General features: G+C 34.9%; 2 protein-coding genes across 2 annotated transcripts; one reads left to right on the top strand and one right to left on the bottom strand.

Annotated features, from left to right (window-relative positions):
• Positions 1-2,858: 2,858 nt before the first annotated feature.
• LOC114170623 lies at positions 2,859-4,395 on the top strand. Its single transcript, XM_028056138.1, has 2 exons — positions 2,859-3,083; positions 3,167-4,395. The coding sequence occupies exons 1-2, from the start codon at positions 3,030-3,032 to the stop codon at positions 3,866-3,868; spliced, it is 756 nt and encodes a 251-aa protein (XP_027911939.1). The 5' UTR covers positions 2,859-3,029; the 3' UTR covers positions 3,869-4,395.
• Positions 4,396-5,798: 1,403 nt separating this feature from the next.
• Positions 5,799-13,805, bottom strand: LOC114169969 (DNA ligase 1). The gene is made up of 17 exons (XM_028055392.1): positions 12,876-13,805; positions 12,566-12,682; positions 11,568-11,669; positions 11,371-11,487; positions 10,896-11,126; positions 10,718-10,812; positions 10,495-10,582; positions 9,971-10,102; positions 8,488-8,600; positions 8,051-8,152; positions 7,911-7,972; positions 7,707-7,778; positions 7,551-7,624; positions 7,409-7,465; positions 6,490-6,567; positions 6,319-6,396; positions 5,799-6,211 (listed from the first exon to the last, which is right to left on the bottom strand). The coding sequence occupies exons 1-17, from the start codon at positions 13,656-13,658 to the stop codon at positions 6,137-6,139; spliced, it is 2,376 nt and encodes a 791-aa protein (XP_027911193.1). The 5' UTR covers positions 13,659-13,805; the 3' UTR covers positions 5,799-6,136.
• Between the last annotated feature and the right edge of the window lie 1,071 nt (positions 13,806-14,876).

The raw sequence follows: 14,876 nt of genomic DNA, 5'->3' as shown, positions 1-14,876 counted from the left end.
TGTTTTTTTTTTCTTTTAAATAATCCACGTGAATTTAATTAATCCCGTGTTGGTTAAGAGGTTTCATCTTTTACTTTTACCGTTGAACAAATCTTGTTTTGGTCTCATAGTAATAATATATATTATATAATAATATATATTATATATTAACATCATAAAAGATATTGATAGCTCCTCCCATTAGTTATAATTTTCAAATCATGTGAGAAATTTATGTTTAGAAAGATGTTTTATTATAATTGGTCCTTTTAAGGAACATGTCACTTCCACCTCTTCATATTTTTTTTGTTATTATTATTAATATTGCTACTTTATAGTTGAAAGGTTATCACTGTTTTATTTGGTCACTTTCTTACATTTTCTTGATCAACAGCATGCAAGATGCTGGAAAAGCCAATCAATAGAACTGAAGAGGAATTTTTTATATGTACATAACAAATTTGTGTAAACGTTCTCATAATTGTGAGAGAGACAAAAATGAGATATAAATAGTAAATAGCATAAACTATATATGAAAAAAATTATGCATATATCAGATATTTTGTTAAATTGAATTTAAGATTTTACATAATCAACTCAATGCCTCCAACATTTCTTTATTCAGAAGTTCCGTTAAAGTGACGAAAGATGGTTATAAGATAAAAAATAATAATGTTTTCACTATTCCTACTCCCTCCGTACGTAATGAATTGGGATGAAGAATTCATAGTTGATAATCACATATATCTCTTTTGTCAAATAATAATGATTGCAATTATAGTTATTTTGAAGAAGACCTTACTTATTTACTGTTTTTCTTTTTAAGGGTTGATAATAGGGATGGCAACGGGCGGGTACGGGTATCATGATCCCATTCCCATCCCCATAATAAAAATTCATCGCCATCCCCATCCCCAAACCCAACGGGTATACAACTTTTGACCCATCCCCATCCCCACCGGGTAACGAGTATTTTCTTATACCCATACCCATACCCATTTTTTTATTGTTCCATATATCAATTAAATATTTTTTATAAAAAAATTTAAAAATCACACCAACGGAATCATGATACTATCAAAATATTCAATATTAAAATAACATACTCTTTTTGATTTTCATGATGTCAAATATTAAGAAAAATATTATAATAGTATAAATCTCAAATTAAAGTATCAAATAACAACTAAATAAAATTCAAATAATTATATAAAAGCTAAAAAATTACACATTACTAAAATTTTATAATAACCAAAATATTTATTAATTTTACAAATGATAAGTGGTTTCATTTGCATTCGATCCACCTACACATAGAAAAAAAATGAAAAATTAGATATGATATAATAATTGAAATTGAAAATTTTAATTACTAGAATATAATGTACCTTCTTCATCAGATTCATTATCATAAAGGAGTAAAGATAATTAAATGTGTGACCCAAATTTGAGAATATCCATTTGAACATAACATAACGGAAAAAAAAATGTAGAATTAAGATTATGATAAAAGGAAAAGTACCTTGAAGATCTGCTTAAACCTTAAAGAACAAACCAAACAATTAAAAGAGAGTAAAAAAGTGTATAACCAAAGTAACAAAAAGAAGAGCTACAAAATAAGAGTCAAACATTTTCATGAAAATAAATAAATAAATAAAGATAATCAAATGTGTAACCTAAAAATTATTTCATAGAATGAAATTGAGGAACACCTATTTGAACATAACCATGTACAGAGAGTAAAAATTATGTAATAAGAAGAAGAAAAATTACCTTCAAAATTAAATATTGAAAAACAAACCAGACAATTGAGAGAGTAAACAAAGTGTATAACAAAAAACAAAGAGAATGAGAAATATGTTATATATATATATATATATATATATATATATATATATATATATATTTATAGATATATATTTATTTTAAGTATATATTATATTATATTATATAATAATATAAATATAATAATATATATTATATTATTATGTATATATTATATGTATATGTGTAGATATTTTATGCTTTTATATATATATATATATATATATATATATATATATATATATATATATTTTAAATTTTTATAAATTTGTAATGTTATAAATTTGTTTATAAAAGATCTCACTAGTTAAATGATTAATTTTTTTTATACGTATATATTATATATATTATATTATATTATTATGTATATATATTATATGTATATTATATTATATTATATTACATGTATATGTGTAAATATATATATATATATATATATATATATATAAAAGTATATTTTATTTATATGTATATATACTATATTATATTATATTATATTATATTATATTATATTATATGTGTAAATATATTATTTATTTATATATATTTTTTAGATTATTTAATAAATTATAAATAGTTTAGTAATTTAAGCGGGGACGGGTATTTGGGCGGGTATATATATATCCCCATCCCCATCCCCATCTCCAGTTGAAAATTTCGGGTATTACCCATACCCATACCCATACCCAGTCAAAGCGGGGATTCCCCGTCAAAATGGGACGGGTTCGGGTGATACCCACGGGCACGGGTTTATTTGCCATCTCTAGTTGATAACAGTGAAAAAATATATGCCTGTATCAGAAACATTTTTTCTCGGTAAAAATAAAAAATAAAACTTTTTTTTATTAATAGATGAAGTGAACACAATATTTTGAAGTGGATAATTGAAAAGTAATAATGTATGGTTTGGAACATGACTGTACAATATGGTGTTAATATTGTAGTGGCATGAAGATATGTATGTATGCTAATTAGGTTTTAAGAATGTTGGAAATGAATAAGCAAAAGGGAAGTAAAGAGATAGAAAAATGTTTGTTTGGGAACAGTTAAGGTTTTGGCTTTTTGTGTTGTGTTTTTTCAACCCCACACAGGAACTTGGACTCCTTCTTATAAAACACCTTCAACCATCTCCAAACCCCGTAACACTCTCAATCCACTTTTCTTCATTCCCCTTTCACTTTCTCTCTTCCGACAACTCCAATTCTAGTTTTGGGGATTCCAAGGTTATGGAGAACCAACGCAGTCCTCTTCTGAGTTGGGCGTACTACTGTCACGGAAAGGTAAAGCCTTGATTTTTATTTTATATGTTTTTGTTTGCTTGGAGTTAGAAAAAAGGGTAACGAATGAGGTTGTGATGACACAGTCAGTGGAGGAGCTGAAGCAGTCGCTGATGTGCACGACTCTTGAGCTGGAACAAACGAGGGCAAGTGTGCAGGAGGAGCTGAGAAAGAGGGACGATCAGCTTCTCACCCTGAAGGAGCTTCTGAACAAGGTGATGAGAGAAAGAGACGAGGCACAAGAGAAATGGCAGAGACTGATGCTGGAGAAAATGGTTTTCCAGCAGCAAAAGCAGCAGCAGCAGCAGCAGCATCAAACAGCTCCTGCTTCTGGGATTTCCAGCATTGAGGATGAACCCAGGAGAGGGATTGAGTCCAACAATGGGCTGTCGTCATCGGATTGTGAAGAAAGCATTGTTTCGTCTCCGGTGATGGAGCATTTGGGTGGTGGTGCGCAGGCACAGTTGCCGGAGTCAATGATTGAGCTTATATCACCGGATAAAGCGTTGCCAGAAAAAGGTAAGCTTTTGCAGGCAGTGATGAAAGCAGGTCCCCTGCTTCAGACTCTGCTCCTGGCGGGACCACTCCCTCAATGGAGACACCCTCCACCCGCTCTTGAGTCCTTCGAGATTCCTCCTGTCACCATTCCTTCCCCGCAGGCACAGCCACAACCCCTCCACCAAGACTCCTTCACCTCCAACTGCGGGAGAGTGAGCAGGAAAAGGGTTTTCTGCGAGGGCTCTGATTCTCCGACGCAGACCAAGTTCCAAAGGATTGTACTTCACTGACTACTACTGTTACCCACTCAGTTTTATTTATCCTTTTTAGTTTTTGATTTATAATATGATTTAAAGGTTAGGTGTTCGATTCGACTGATCTAGCGTATGTACAGTGCTTTGTTTTAACTGGGTGATTTTGGGTTCTGGTGATGAAGGAAGAAGGATTTGTCCTTGGCTGCCATTTTTGCCCTTTTCACATTCTCCTTTTGTTTTGTGTGAGGTGAAAGGGTGTCTGAAATTGTAATGTAACTAGGATAATGTAGTGCAGTAAGTGATGAGTGTGTGAGTGTGGGAGGGAGAGAGAGAGAGAGAGGGGTTGATGTGTAAGATCACATCAACAATTAAAGGGAGGGGTGATTGGTTGTGTAGTCGTTGGGGTTGGGAGATGGTGTGGCCAACCACCAAGGGGGACGGCCATGAGCTCTGCGTGTAGGGTTTGGTGGACCCACAAATCAGAATCAGGATCTATTACTGGTGTGGTGTATCATTATATTAAGCTTTTTTAGACAACTTATCATTATTCACTTCTAATCCTATTTCTTCTCTTTTTCTAACACTAATTCACTAAACTAAAGCAAACACCAGTATCAATCAATCTCAATCTCTATATTATTCCATAAGAGCCTGCCAAATATGTATTCCTTTCAAAGAGGCACAATGGCACTTCACCTTCACCAATGCATCTATATGTACTCCATCAAACCATGGCAACTGTTAAACATTTTGTACCTCAATTTTTAAGAAAAGGTTGTTTCCAATCTATAAAATATCACGTTAACAGCTTATCCTTCTAATTCAGCGTGTGCGATTATTTTAGAAAATCCTTTGGGTTATGAAACTTGAGACCAATTTTGTTTGAAGATATTATGATCCAAGAGAAGGATGTGAGCGTCAGATTCCATAGTAAGTGTAGGCATGTTGTATAACAGTGTGAAGGTCAGGTCAAGGGAAATCACATGGACAGTCTTCTTCAAAGCAGACAGGTAGAATGCAGAGGCTGCAACAATTTGGCTAAAACTAGTGCGTACTTCACGTATTTTTTCAAACGTAAACTTTATCCACCACATGTCACTGTTCCTGTTCAAGAACCTAATGTTTTCTGCCCTTTTTTGACCAGGGATTTACTGTACATCTCTCTTCCCTTGCGCGGTTAGCGCCAGCTATATTAGTTCCTTAATCCAAAAATTAAAACAGAATCCACGTTATTTTCATCCAGCTAGCTGTGTAATTAAATAAACTTTACATCAATACATCCTTGCCGGTGAGGGCAACAAGGAAGTCCTAAAAAACACGCTAATCCTCTTCCGAACGGTGAACACAGGCTGCGTAAATGACGCGACTCGTGCCTTACAAGACAAGAGACGTTGAAGCTGCGGTCAACATTAGGCCGAATAAGCCAAATTAAAACAATCTCAAAGATAGTTTTAACAAAATAAAGCCCAGGCTCATAGTTATACGTCGGGCCGACAAATAACCCGTCTATGTTCAAAGAACAAACGAAATTTCAAAGATTTAAGTCATTTACAGTCTGCAAATAAGGAAAGAAAATTCAAGGTTTAAAACCAAATGCCGCAAGCTGTCAAAAGGAGGGTAAAAAAAAATCAAAGAAATGTAAGAAACGAAAAAGAGTTTGGACCAATGGCAGAACCTGAAACTGGGATCGAAGTGAAAAGGGTTTAGGCTCTTGTTACAGAACACGGGAGGACTTGGAAGATGAACTCTTATTCTAAACATTAGGCATATCTCACTTACATATCTCCTTCGAGCAATCATTGAACCCAGTCCTTTTCTCTAATAAACTCCACGACGGAAGTAATATTCAATCTTATCTTCTGAGTCAGGTTCGTGCAATTAGAATTAGATTTTTCAAAGCAGTCATGTACAGTTAAAAAGAAAGTTCAATACAACAGTTTTACATTTGGAAACGGGAAGATAAAGCTCCACAAGACGTGCCATGCTAAATCTTGACACATGGACTAATATTGAGAACTGTTTTCGTCAATGCTAACTGCCTTAACTGCAGCATCATATGTTACAAGAACAAACAAAATTGTAGACAGGAATTAACATGGTTTAAGCGGAAATGTCTACTTTTGGGACCCTCCATGAGCTTCTTCTACGTTGTACATCGAATTTTCAAATAATGTTCATATCCAGTCATGCTCTCTGACCTAAGCTTAGGCAAAATTTCGCATATACACATCTTTCTCTCATGCGATCATCAGACATAAAACATACATTTTATATTTCAGCAGGAAAAAGAGGAAAATTTTCCCCTCAATAATCTTCTTCATCTTCGGCATCTTGTTTGTTCGCTTGATTGTGTTTTTGAGCTTTATACAACTCAGCAATCTGCAAAACAATCGACACATGACCAAAAATAATCAATTTGAGTTCCCATTACTATTTTTTCAATCTTCTATTATATTGTTGGTCAGATAAAGTAGATTGCACTTTACCTGCTCAGATGATGTGGCCTGTTCAGGAGCTTTGTCATGCCGGACTCGAATCAGTCGTGGAAATCGTAGAGAGATGCCCTTCAAAGAAAAATGAAGAAATGCCAACCAAAAATGTTAAATACAGCTATTATTGACAATTAAACAATGTTAGACAACAATTCATTTTATGACCTTGTTCGGATCTACTATGCCCGCTGCAGCACGGTAGACGGGGCTAATGGTCAGGTCTGCCGCTTTCACCTCCCACACCTGGATGAAATAAGGTAACACACAACTAATATATAAAAAGAAATTGCTACAAAGAGCATAATACAATTTTATTGGGATAAAAATATACAATTAAAAAGAAAGGCACTGGAAAAATCATTTCAACTCCAGTGGCATAACTATTTTAGGGAACCAAAAAAGATGAAATTAATGTGGATGGTTGGTGAGTGAGCGAAACCAATTTGAAAAAGATGAAACATACTACCATTTTTGAGTTATTTTCACTCGTCTTTCTATTTCTCTTCAACCAATCATCTTCAACTTTTTATTTATTTCTTACATATTTCCACTTTCCTATTTTATTTTCATCAAACCTGTTTCGTTCTTCTCTACCAAATACAACATACTAGCTCTCACCGTTTATTTAAAACTTGAATTGCCATAAATCATAATATGATAGGGGTTAAACACCAAATATCACAAGCCAGCTACACTGTCTCAAGAATTATACAAAAAAGAACACGATCGCGTTAATTAACCAACTGTGCGCCCATTATCCTCCCCACTGTAATTAGTAATGCTTTTCCAACGACGCTCATTATTATTCTAGAAAGTCATGTCAAGAACAAGGTTGATGGACAGCATATAATCCCTACTCGATCACATTGGGAGATCATTCAGCCACATTCGAGTGGCATCAGACCATGATAGTATTTCCAACAGTGAAATTTCTTTCGTATCTTCCATTGAAGTACTAGGAAATTCAAAACACGGACACAGTAATACCAGTAAGAGATAAGATGACTCTATAATGATGGTAGGCTACAGCACAATTGGAAAAGACAATAATGAAATCGCCAAGAAAAGTCAGGGTAACTCTCACCTTACTGGCTTCAAACCATACGTCGGGATTCATAGTTTCTCCGAATCTATAGTATGACTGAAATCAAAGAGCATGATTAAATTAATTTCAAAAATATCAAGCATGACCAGGAAAGGATAAGAGCGAAAGAAGAGGCTGGGACCTTTGGCTTGGAAATCACTTGAGAACCAAGACTGGTGGAACATTCTATAAGCTCAGCTTCAGTGAACCCCGTTCCTGCCCACCATAACAAGAAGATTAAGAGAAAGAATCTTTACGAATGAAATCCACAGGGGCTACACAAAATTAAAATACTAACCAATCTTGCAAATACTTTGAAATTCTTCATTATTGTTGTCATAGCAAGCAAGGACGAAGGCACCATAAACTCCTACAAGACATGTCACTATTTCATTTCAAACCACTCAAAGCTAAGGATTTACTGTATCTAAATCCCAACATAATGCTAAAAAAGACGAGTAACATAAGCCACATCACATTAAAGAGTACACTTCATGATCACCTGTACGTTTTCCACGTCCGTGGAAAGCAGCAATAGGTACCAAGTCTACAGAGTCCCCTAGACTGCAAATTAGAGCCAATGAATACACAGAAATTCATAATAAAGAACTAAGAAATATGAACGTCAGAACACATCCTTACTTGTCCATATAATCTTTCTTCAATTTTAGCCAGTTGAGTGATCGCTTGGCAGGTTCATATGTAGCCTCCTCATTTAGTGTTTTAATAATTAACCCCTCACAACTACGAATCAAGAGACGCGCAAAATATTAATGACAAATTCTCATTCAAATTATAGCAAGAAAACCAAATTTTAAACATCTGATTGTTGGAGAGTAAATAATCAAGAGTAAGTTTGTCCTGATCACAAAATAAAGCACATTCACTTAAATCCTTGTCCATAGCATTAAAATTCAAGGTGATTAAATGGCAAAACAAACATACTAAGTAGTCCAATGTTCGTCGATGCCTATCCAATACTATTAGTAAATCTCATAACATAAGTTGAAGACTATCATACATTATGCTGAAATTATGTATTATTTTAAACTCAAAATTAACTAGTAGAAATAGTGCACCTAGCACCAACAGCTTGGTCAAGAAAAGTCTGTATCTCCTCAACATCATTTGAAGTTAATGCTGTTGCAAACTGAAGAAATCCAGATTCTTCCTCAAAAGAGGCATAAAGATGCTACAGAGAGAAAACAGATAGTCATCAATAAGTAGCCCTTATTTGTATAGAAGCCCATGGTTAATTGAATAAATTCAAATGAGTAAATAATATTAAATCAACATTGTGAAAGAGATCAATTGGTTTCCCTACCTGTTAGGACTTAAGCAAGAGAACCCAACCTAAAAGACTAGTCCATTAGGTGGAAGAGTCTCAATGCTGTAGTTTGGGGTGTATTGTTAGAATTATGATTGTTACTATATTGTACAGTTTTCATAAAGCTGTAGTTTGGGTGTATGTACCTAGCCTAAGGGTTTAGTGTTATAGGATATACCTTTTCCTGGTAACTCTTCTCTCTTTTATACATACACATATATATACATACATACATATATATATATATATAGACACACACACATATATACATATACACACATGGTTCCTAAAACTACTAATGAAAAACTTCATCTTGAATGCCATGATTGATGAAGTGCACATCTCGCAAGCAATGACACATGGAAGCTTGTTCCTATTCCATCTAGAAAGAAGATTGTGGTTGGGTTTATGTTTTTAAAGTTGGACTTGGTGATGAAGTTGAGCAGCACCTTAAAGCTCAATTGGTGGCCAAAGAATATACACAACGTTATACACTTGAATACTTGCTAGGCTTTTCTTTTTGCAATGGTTGTTATTTGCCGTTGGCCGCTTCACTAGCTTGACATTAAAAATGTTTTCCTTCATTGTTTATTGAGGAAATTTACATGGAACAACCTATTTGATTTGTTAAATCAAAATTTGATGGTGGACTAAGGTGAAACTTTTTCATATCATATCTATAAAGATAATAATGGATGTTGGTGGGAAAACACATTTATCTCATTATTACAAGACCTAATATTTGTCGAAGTTATTTGACAATTCAAGCAAAATCCTCACATTAATCACTTCAAGCTTGAGGTTCTCCCAACTAATGGACTTGGTTTTTGGGGTTGAGCTCTCCTCCTTTGCTAAGTCCTAACAATTGGTGCTTTTATTGGGTTGGACTATAGAACAAAATATCTATAGGTTGGATTAAGGTGCAAACAAAAATACTAATTGATGATAGACGTCAGTCCTTAAAAGAGGTGAAAATGTTAGGAGTCCCACAATGAGTAGGGTGAACTCCTTAATATGACACTTACCATTGAGGTTCTTCTACCTAATGGACTAGTTTTTAATGATGGACTCTCCTCTTGCACTAAAGTCCTAACACTACCAAACTAAACTGTATCTCAAAAACTGGATCAGCTTTTAGGTTTACAACTGTCAGTCTTCTCTATCAAGGACTAAGCTACATAATAAAGAAATTAAAAACATGAAACTATGGGCTGAGCAAAGATAAAAGTAGGTACCTCTCTGCGGACTCTCAGGTTTTCCTGAAGAAGTTCTTGGCCATTTAGATACAACAAATCAAAAGCAAATACACAAACATTAACCTTTATATCTTCAATTTCTACTTTCTTGCGAGCTCGAGTACTAAGGGTCTGTCAAAAACAAACATGTTCTTTAAAGAGTCAGAGAATTTAAATGTGAAGCCCTTAATAACATGTCATATATAAAGACAGGTCATAAATGTAAATGCAGTTTTCCATTATAGAGGACATAGATGAGCAGATAGCTACATCTGATACATGTCCTATCTTATTCTATACTAGAGAACTTTCTATGTATCAGTTAAAAAAACATTATTTTCTTCTTTCAAGTCATGTCTAAATCAAATCCCAGCACAAAAATATCAGAAACCGAAAACTTGTCCAAGATAGGAAAGACAACACAAGCATAATATACCAAAGGATTTAATGTTGATCAACTGCCAGTACAAAAAGGTTTCTGATAATGTACTAACATTCAAAAAGAAAAACAGCATTAAGATTACCTGGAAAGAAAGAAGCTTTTGTGTTGTGCGGTCATATGCAACAATTTCACAATCAAGAATAAATGAAGATACATTTGCTTTCTTCAACCTGTTCGCTGACAGAAAATGGTCATTACAAGTGATTGTTTTACTAAATGCAACTTCATGTTGTTAGGAAGTGTCCTATCCAAAAAGACTGAACCAGACCTCAAATGTATCATTCCTAATAAAGTTTTTTCTTTACCTTTTAACTGCAGCAGCAACATCAGGAAACTTCTCAGTGTTCCGTTCTGCTTGTCTACTGTAAATCTCAACTGAACCATTCTCCAGGTAATGTATCTGTTCCAATGCAGATAATGTTAATGCACATAATTAGCATTACAAGAGTTATGTTTCTGATGGAAGACTTGACCATGAAGTACCTGGGCACGCTCTCCATCATATTTGTATTCACAGGTAAACTCCACATCCTGGAATTTGTTCAGAATTTCAGTTACACTTTTTGCTGCCTTTGAAAGCATAGGTCTAATTGGAACACCAGGAGTAAATTTACAATTCTTTTGAAGCTTCCATAGACCCTCAGTAAGAAGTGCAGATATTATTTTGTCGTAGTCAGGAAGAACAGAATAGACTTGTTTAACAATATCTGAAGCCTGATGCAAAATGAAACCAGAAGAATATATTTAAATAGGGAAAAGGTGGGTGGTATCTTCATCAGAAATCAGTGATACCAACTACAGCAGCAGCAGCACCATACCCAAAAATGTAGTTCAGAACCACTTAAAATGTTTAAATCCCAAAGGCGAATATTCCTATTCAACATGAACTCACAAGACTAAGCCATGTAAATTAATTCACTCTTATACCATATTTCCCAGTTCAATCACATTAGCTTACCTTGTCTAAAGGAGACTGAATTTCAGGAGGCGGTTTAGAGTGTTCTTCAGTGTATACTGCAGCTTGGCCTAGTGCAGCCAATAGAGTTTGCTCTGCATAACCAATTCGCAACTTTGTCTAAAAAAACAAGAACAAGATGCAATTAAGATGGATAAGTAAGCCCACACCAGAAAACTATGAAGAATTAAAATTTCAACCTGAAGCAAACGAATTAGATATTGAGGTTCACAGTCAGTTGCAGCAACAAGAAGTGCCTTGATACGATTCTTTTTTTTCTCTTGACTGTCTTTTCCAGATTCCTGTACACATTTAGAAATGAAGAAAACGTAACAGCATTATTTAGCAAGATTCAGTTCTACACAAATATATATTCAAATCTCAACAACAAATTCCTCCTTTCTTCCCTTACAGGACATACACCCAGCCATACTAACTTCTAGCATGCTCACCAAACAGATGTCAAGAAATTTAAAGGTGAAAAGAAACGTATAAAATAGCTTTTAAAAAGCCATGGCTTCAGCAAAAGACACAAACCAACCTCCTTCCCAGGCAAATTGTTCTGGTACAGCACATTAAACTCCAACAAATTTCTAACCATAATAAAGTATCAACAAAATGAGCTTAAAATGACTAATGTGCTCTTATGCACAACATATGATAAAGACACCAATTACACTGTCCAAGTCTTCAATATCAGTTTACTCAGAATTTATTTTTGCAAATTCTCTACTCTCTTTTTACCATTCATACTGTTATACCACATGAGAATGCACTAAAACCAGGTTATCCTAAAGCAAAGGGCCATTGCCATGTTGTGCTTATTTTCCTTAATCCCTCAACGTTGTAATAATAATTTCAAATTGATCCATGCATGGGTAGAATTTATAGATGCAACTTGTCACCAAAAAACTAGGCACTGATATTTAGAAAGTAAATACCCCTCCTTTTTTAAACCCTGCACTAACCTCATTTACTTGATTGAAATAAACCCAACAGAAACACGTTACAGTGTGTAATTGCCTGTAAGGGAGATTATTGTTGACTGGGGGATCATGTGCGATTTCAATAAAGCCCAATGTCAATGTGATTTGTTTATATTTAAAACAATAAACCACAGGCTTGAGGAAAAGGTTGGGATGTATTGTGAATAAGCGAACAACCAAATGCACAATATTCAAAATCAGTGCTGACATACCTTAGCAATAAGGCGAAAAGTGTTGAAAACCTTCCTGATGGTTAATGCTTCAGGTTTCCACATCATAGGTTGAGACGAACGGCACTCTTTAGCAACCAAGCCCAAATCACCTTTTTTCTGTCAATAATAAAATACCCTTTAGTCAAAATCGTCTCCGCAGCAAGAATGGAAGAAAAACTCATTCACCTGATACGAATTCTTAGTAAACCAAAAGAATGAACGATCTGAAACCGCCCCTTAACAAAGATCTTCTACGGTCAAATTCAACTAAACAAAGAAAGAACAAAAGGACTCAACTAAATTCAGTCACCTGATACTGAGCCTTAATCCAATTCTCGTTCCTTCCATAAGCCTCCGCGAGCGCCTTGGAAATGATCGAGTCGCCGATTCCCAGTTCCAGCCCTTCATGAGCAGGCGCAATCCGGTTTGCGGAGAGGTAAACGACGGGAACAAGATCCTCCGGCGTGGCCAGCATCACAGTCCGCAGCACATTGCAAACAATGTCAGTGATAACGATTCTTCCACTTTCCTGAGAAATCATATCGAATGCCAAGGCGAGAAAGAGAAACGGCACGGGCTGTCCCTTCTCCCATGCAATCATCGAAGCGGGATCAAAACTGGAAGGCTTCTGCTTCAGCCGCGGCACTAGCTTCTTCAGCTCCTCGGTCTTCCCGTTCGAAGAAGACGACGACAGTTGACGTACCTTCTTCGGTTCCGCCTTAACGGCTTCTTCCGCTTTAACAGCTTCTGGTTTAACAGCTTCTGGTTTAACAACTTCTTGTTTAACTGCTTGCTCCGGTTCAACGGTTATTGCCGGAGAAGGCAGTTTGGGGGATTTGGGGTTGCTAGGGTTTTGTGAAGTGGAGAGTGAAGATTTTCTTTTCTTTGGAGATGATGGAAGCTTCGGTGTTTTGGATTTGGAATTCTTCTTGGCGGCGGACATGAGAGCGTCGAAGGCGGAAGGTGGCTTGGACATGGCGCGGAGAGGGACGGAGGACAGAGATAGAGGGAAAGAGACGAGAGAAGAAACCCTAACAGTTCGAGAGAAACAGAAGGAAAGACGAAAAGAGGATCGAAAATGCAATGCGAGCATGAATGAATGAACCCTGTGACTAATTTGAAAGGCCAAACAGAGCCTGAGTGAGTGAGTGAGTGAGTTTGTTAGAGAAGGAGGAGGTGCGCCAGAGACTAGAGAAGTGGCGGGAACAAACGCGCTTCTTCGCTTGCACCTACACACTATAAAAATTAATTTCTACAACTAGATTAAATTGTGAACATACTTTATGTTTTTATTCTATTTTTAGTTACATTTTAGAATTAAAGATATTAAACCAAGATTTTCAAATATTCAAAATAACTTATTCTTTCTCTTTTATTAAAGTGTCTATGATTTTGTTGAAGCCTTTCGCATTTGCTATCACTGTTGAATCGTGAATGGATTGGTTTGGTTTATTATCTTTCACCGTAGATCTTCAAATTATCTACAACCTTTCCTTGCCATAGTTGTCGTATCGGATTATGAATCTACGACATTACGATATTTGTTAGAGATAGATTTTAAGTCTAATTCAACTTCATAAAATCGATTTATAAAATAAGAATTACACTCATTTATATATCATGAATTAACTTCATATTTAGACAATGTGAGACATTCAACAATATTATTGTGCAAACGAATTAGCAAAGATGGATTTGGAAGATCATGCTTGTTTGTTTGGCGCGATTTGATAGGAAATTCGAGATTCATCCATAATTACATCTTGCAAAAGTCATGAAGATTTGTGGAGATAATATGTGATTTTACGAATATAATCCTCTCACCCAATATTTTTTTGGGTTAAATATGTTTTTGGTCTCTCAACTTTTGGTCAATTTTGGAATTAGTCCATTTTGAATCTTTGGACCAATTTACTTCTAGTTCTTCATATTTCAAAATATGTAAATTTAGTCCTTTTAGTCAAATTTTGTTAAGTTTACTTGACATTTCAAACGCGTTTCATAATAGTAGTTGACTTAACATTAAAGCAAAAATGTGTCAAAGATTATAAACAACTCAACTACAATATTGAAATACGTACAAAATATCAAATAAACATAACAAAATCTTATTAAAATGACTAAATCCACGTATTTCAAAAAATGAAGAATTAAATTGATCCAAAATTTCGAAATAAACTAATTTTAAAATTCATTAAAAATTAAGAGACCAAAGATATATTTAACCCTATTTTATCACTTTGCTTCCTTTTCCTTGTTGCAAGATTCTTAGAAGGATATAGTAACGACCAAAAGTGACCATGCACACAAT

This window comes from Vigna unguiculata, chromosome 11 (assembly GCF_004118075.2).
Source record: "Vigna unguiculata cultivar IT97K-499-35 chromosome 11, ASM411807v1, whole genome shotgun sequence".
Classification (NCBI taxonomy): domain Eukaryota; kingdom Viridiplantae; phylum Streptophyta; class Magnoliopsida; order Fabales; family Fabaceae; genus Vigna; species Vigna unguiculata.
Note: the sequence above shows the minus strand (reverse complement) of the source record. Positions and strands in the feature narration are given on the sequence as shown.

Excerpts from the sequence above, each read along its gene's own strand:
- LOC114169969 (XM_028055392.1), bottom strand. The coding sequence starts at position 13,658 with ATGCTCGCATTGCATTTTCGATCCTCTTTTCGTCTTTCCTTCTGTTTC. Across the intron at positions 12,683-12,875 it reads GGATTAAGGCTCAGTATCAG|AAAAAAGGTGATTTGGGCTT; the intron begins GTGACTGAATTT and ends TATTATTGACAG. Across the intron at positions 10,103-10,494 it reads AAAAGCTTCTTTCTTTCCAG|ACCCTTAGTACTCGAGCTCG; the intron begins GTAATCTTAATG and ends TGTTTTTGACAG.
- LOC114170623 (XM_028056138.1), top strand. The coding sequence starts at position 3,030 with ATGGAGAACCAACGCAGTCCTCTTCTGAGTTGGGCGTACTACTGTCAC. Across the intron at positions 3,084-3,166 it reads CGTACTACTGTCACGGAAAG|TCAGTGGAGGAGCTGAAGCA; the intron begins GTAAAGCCTTGA and ends GTGATGACACAG.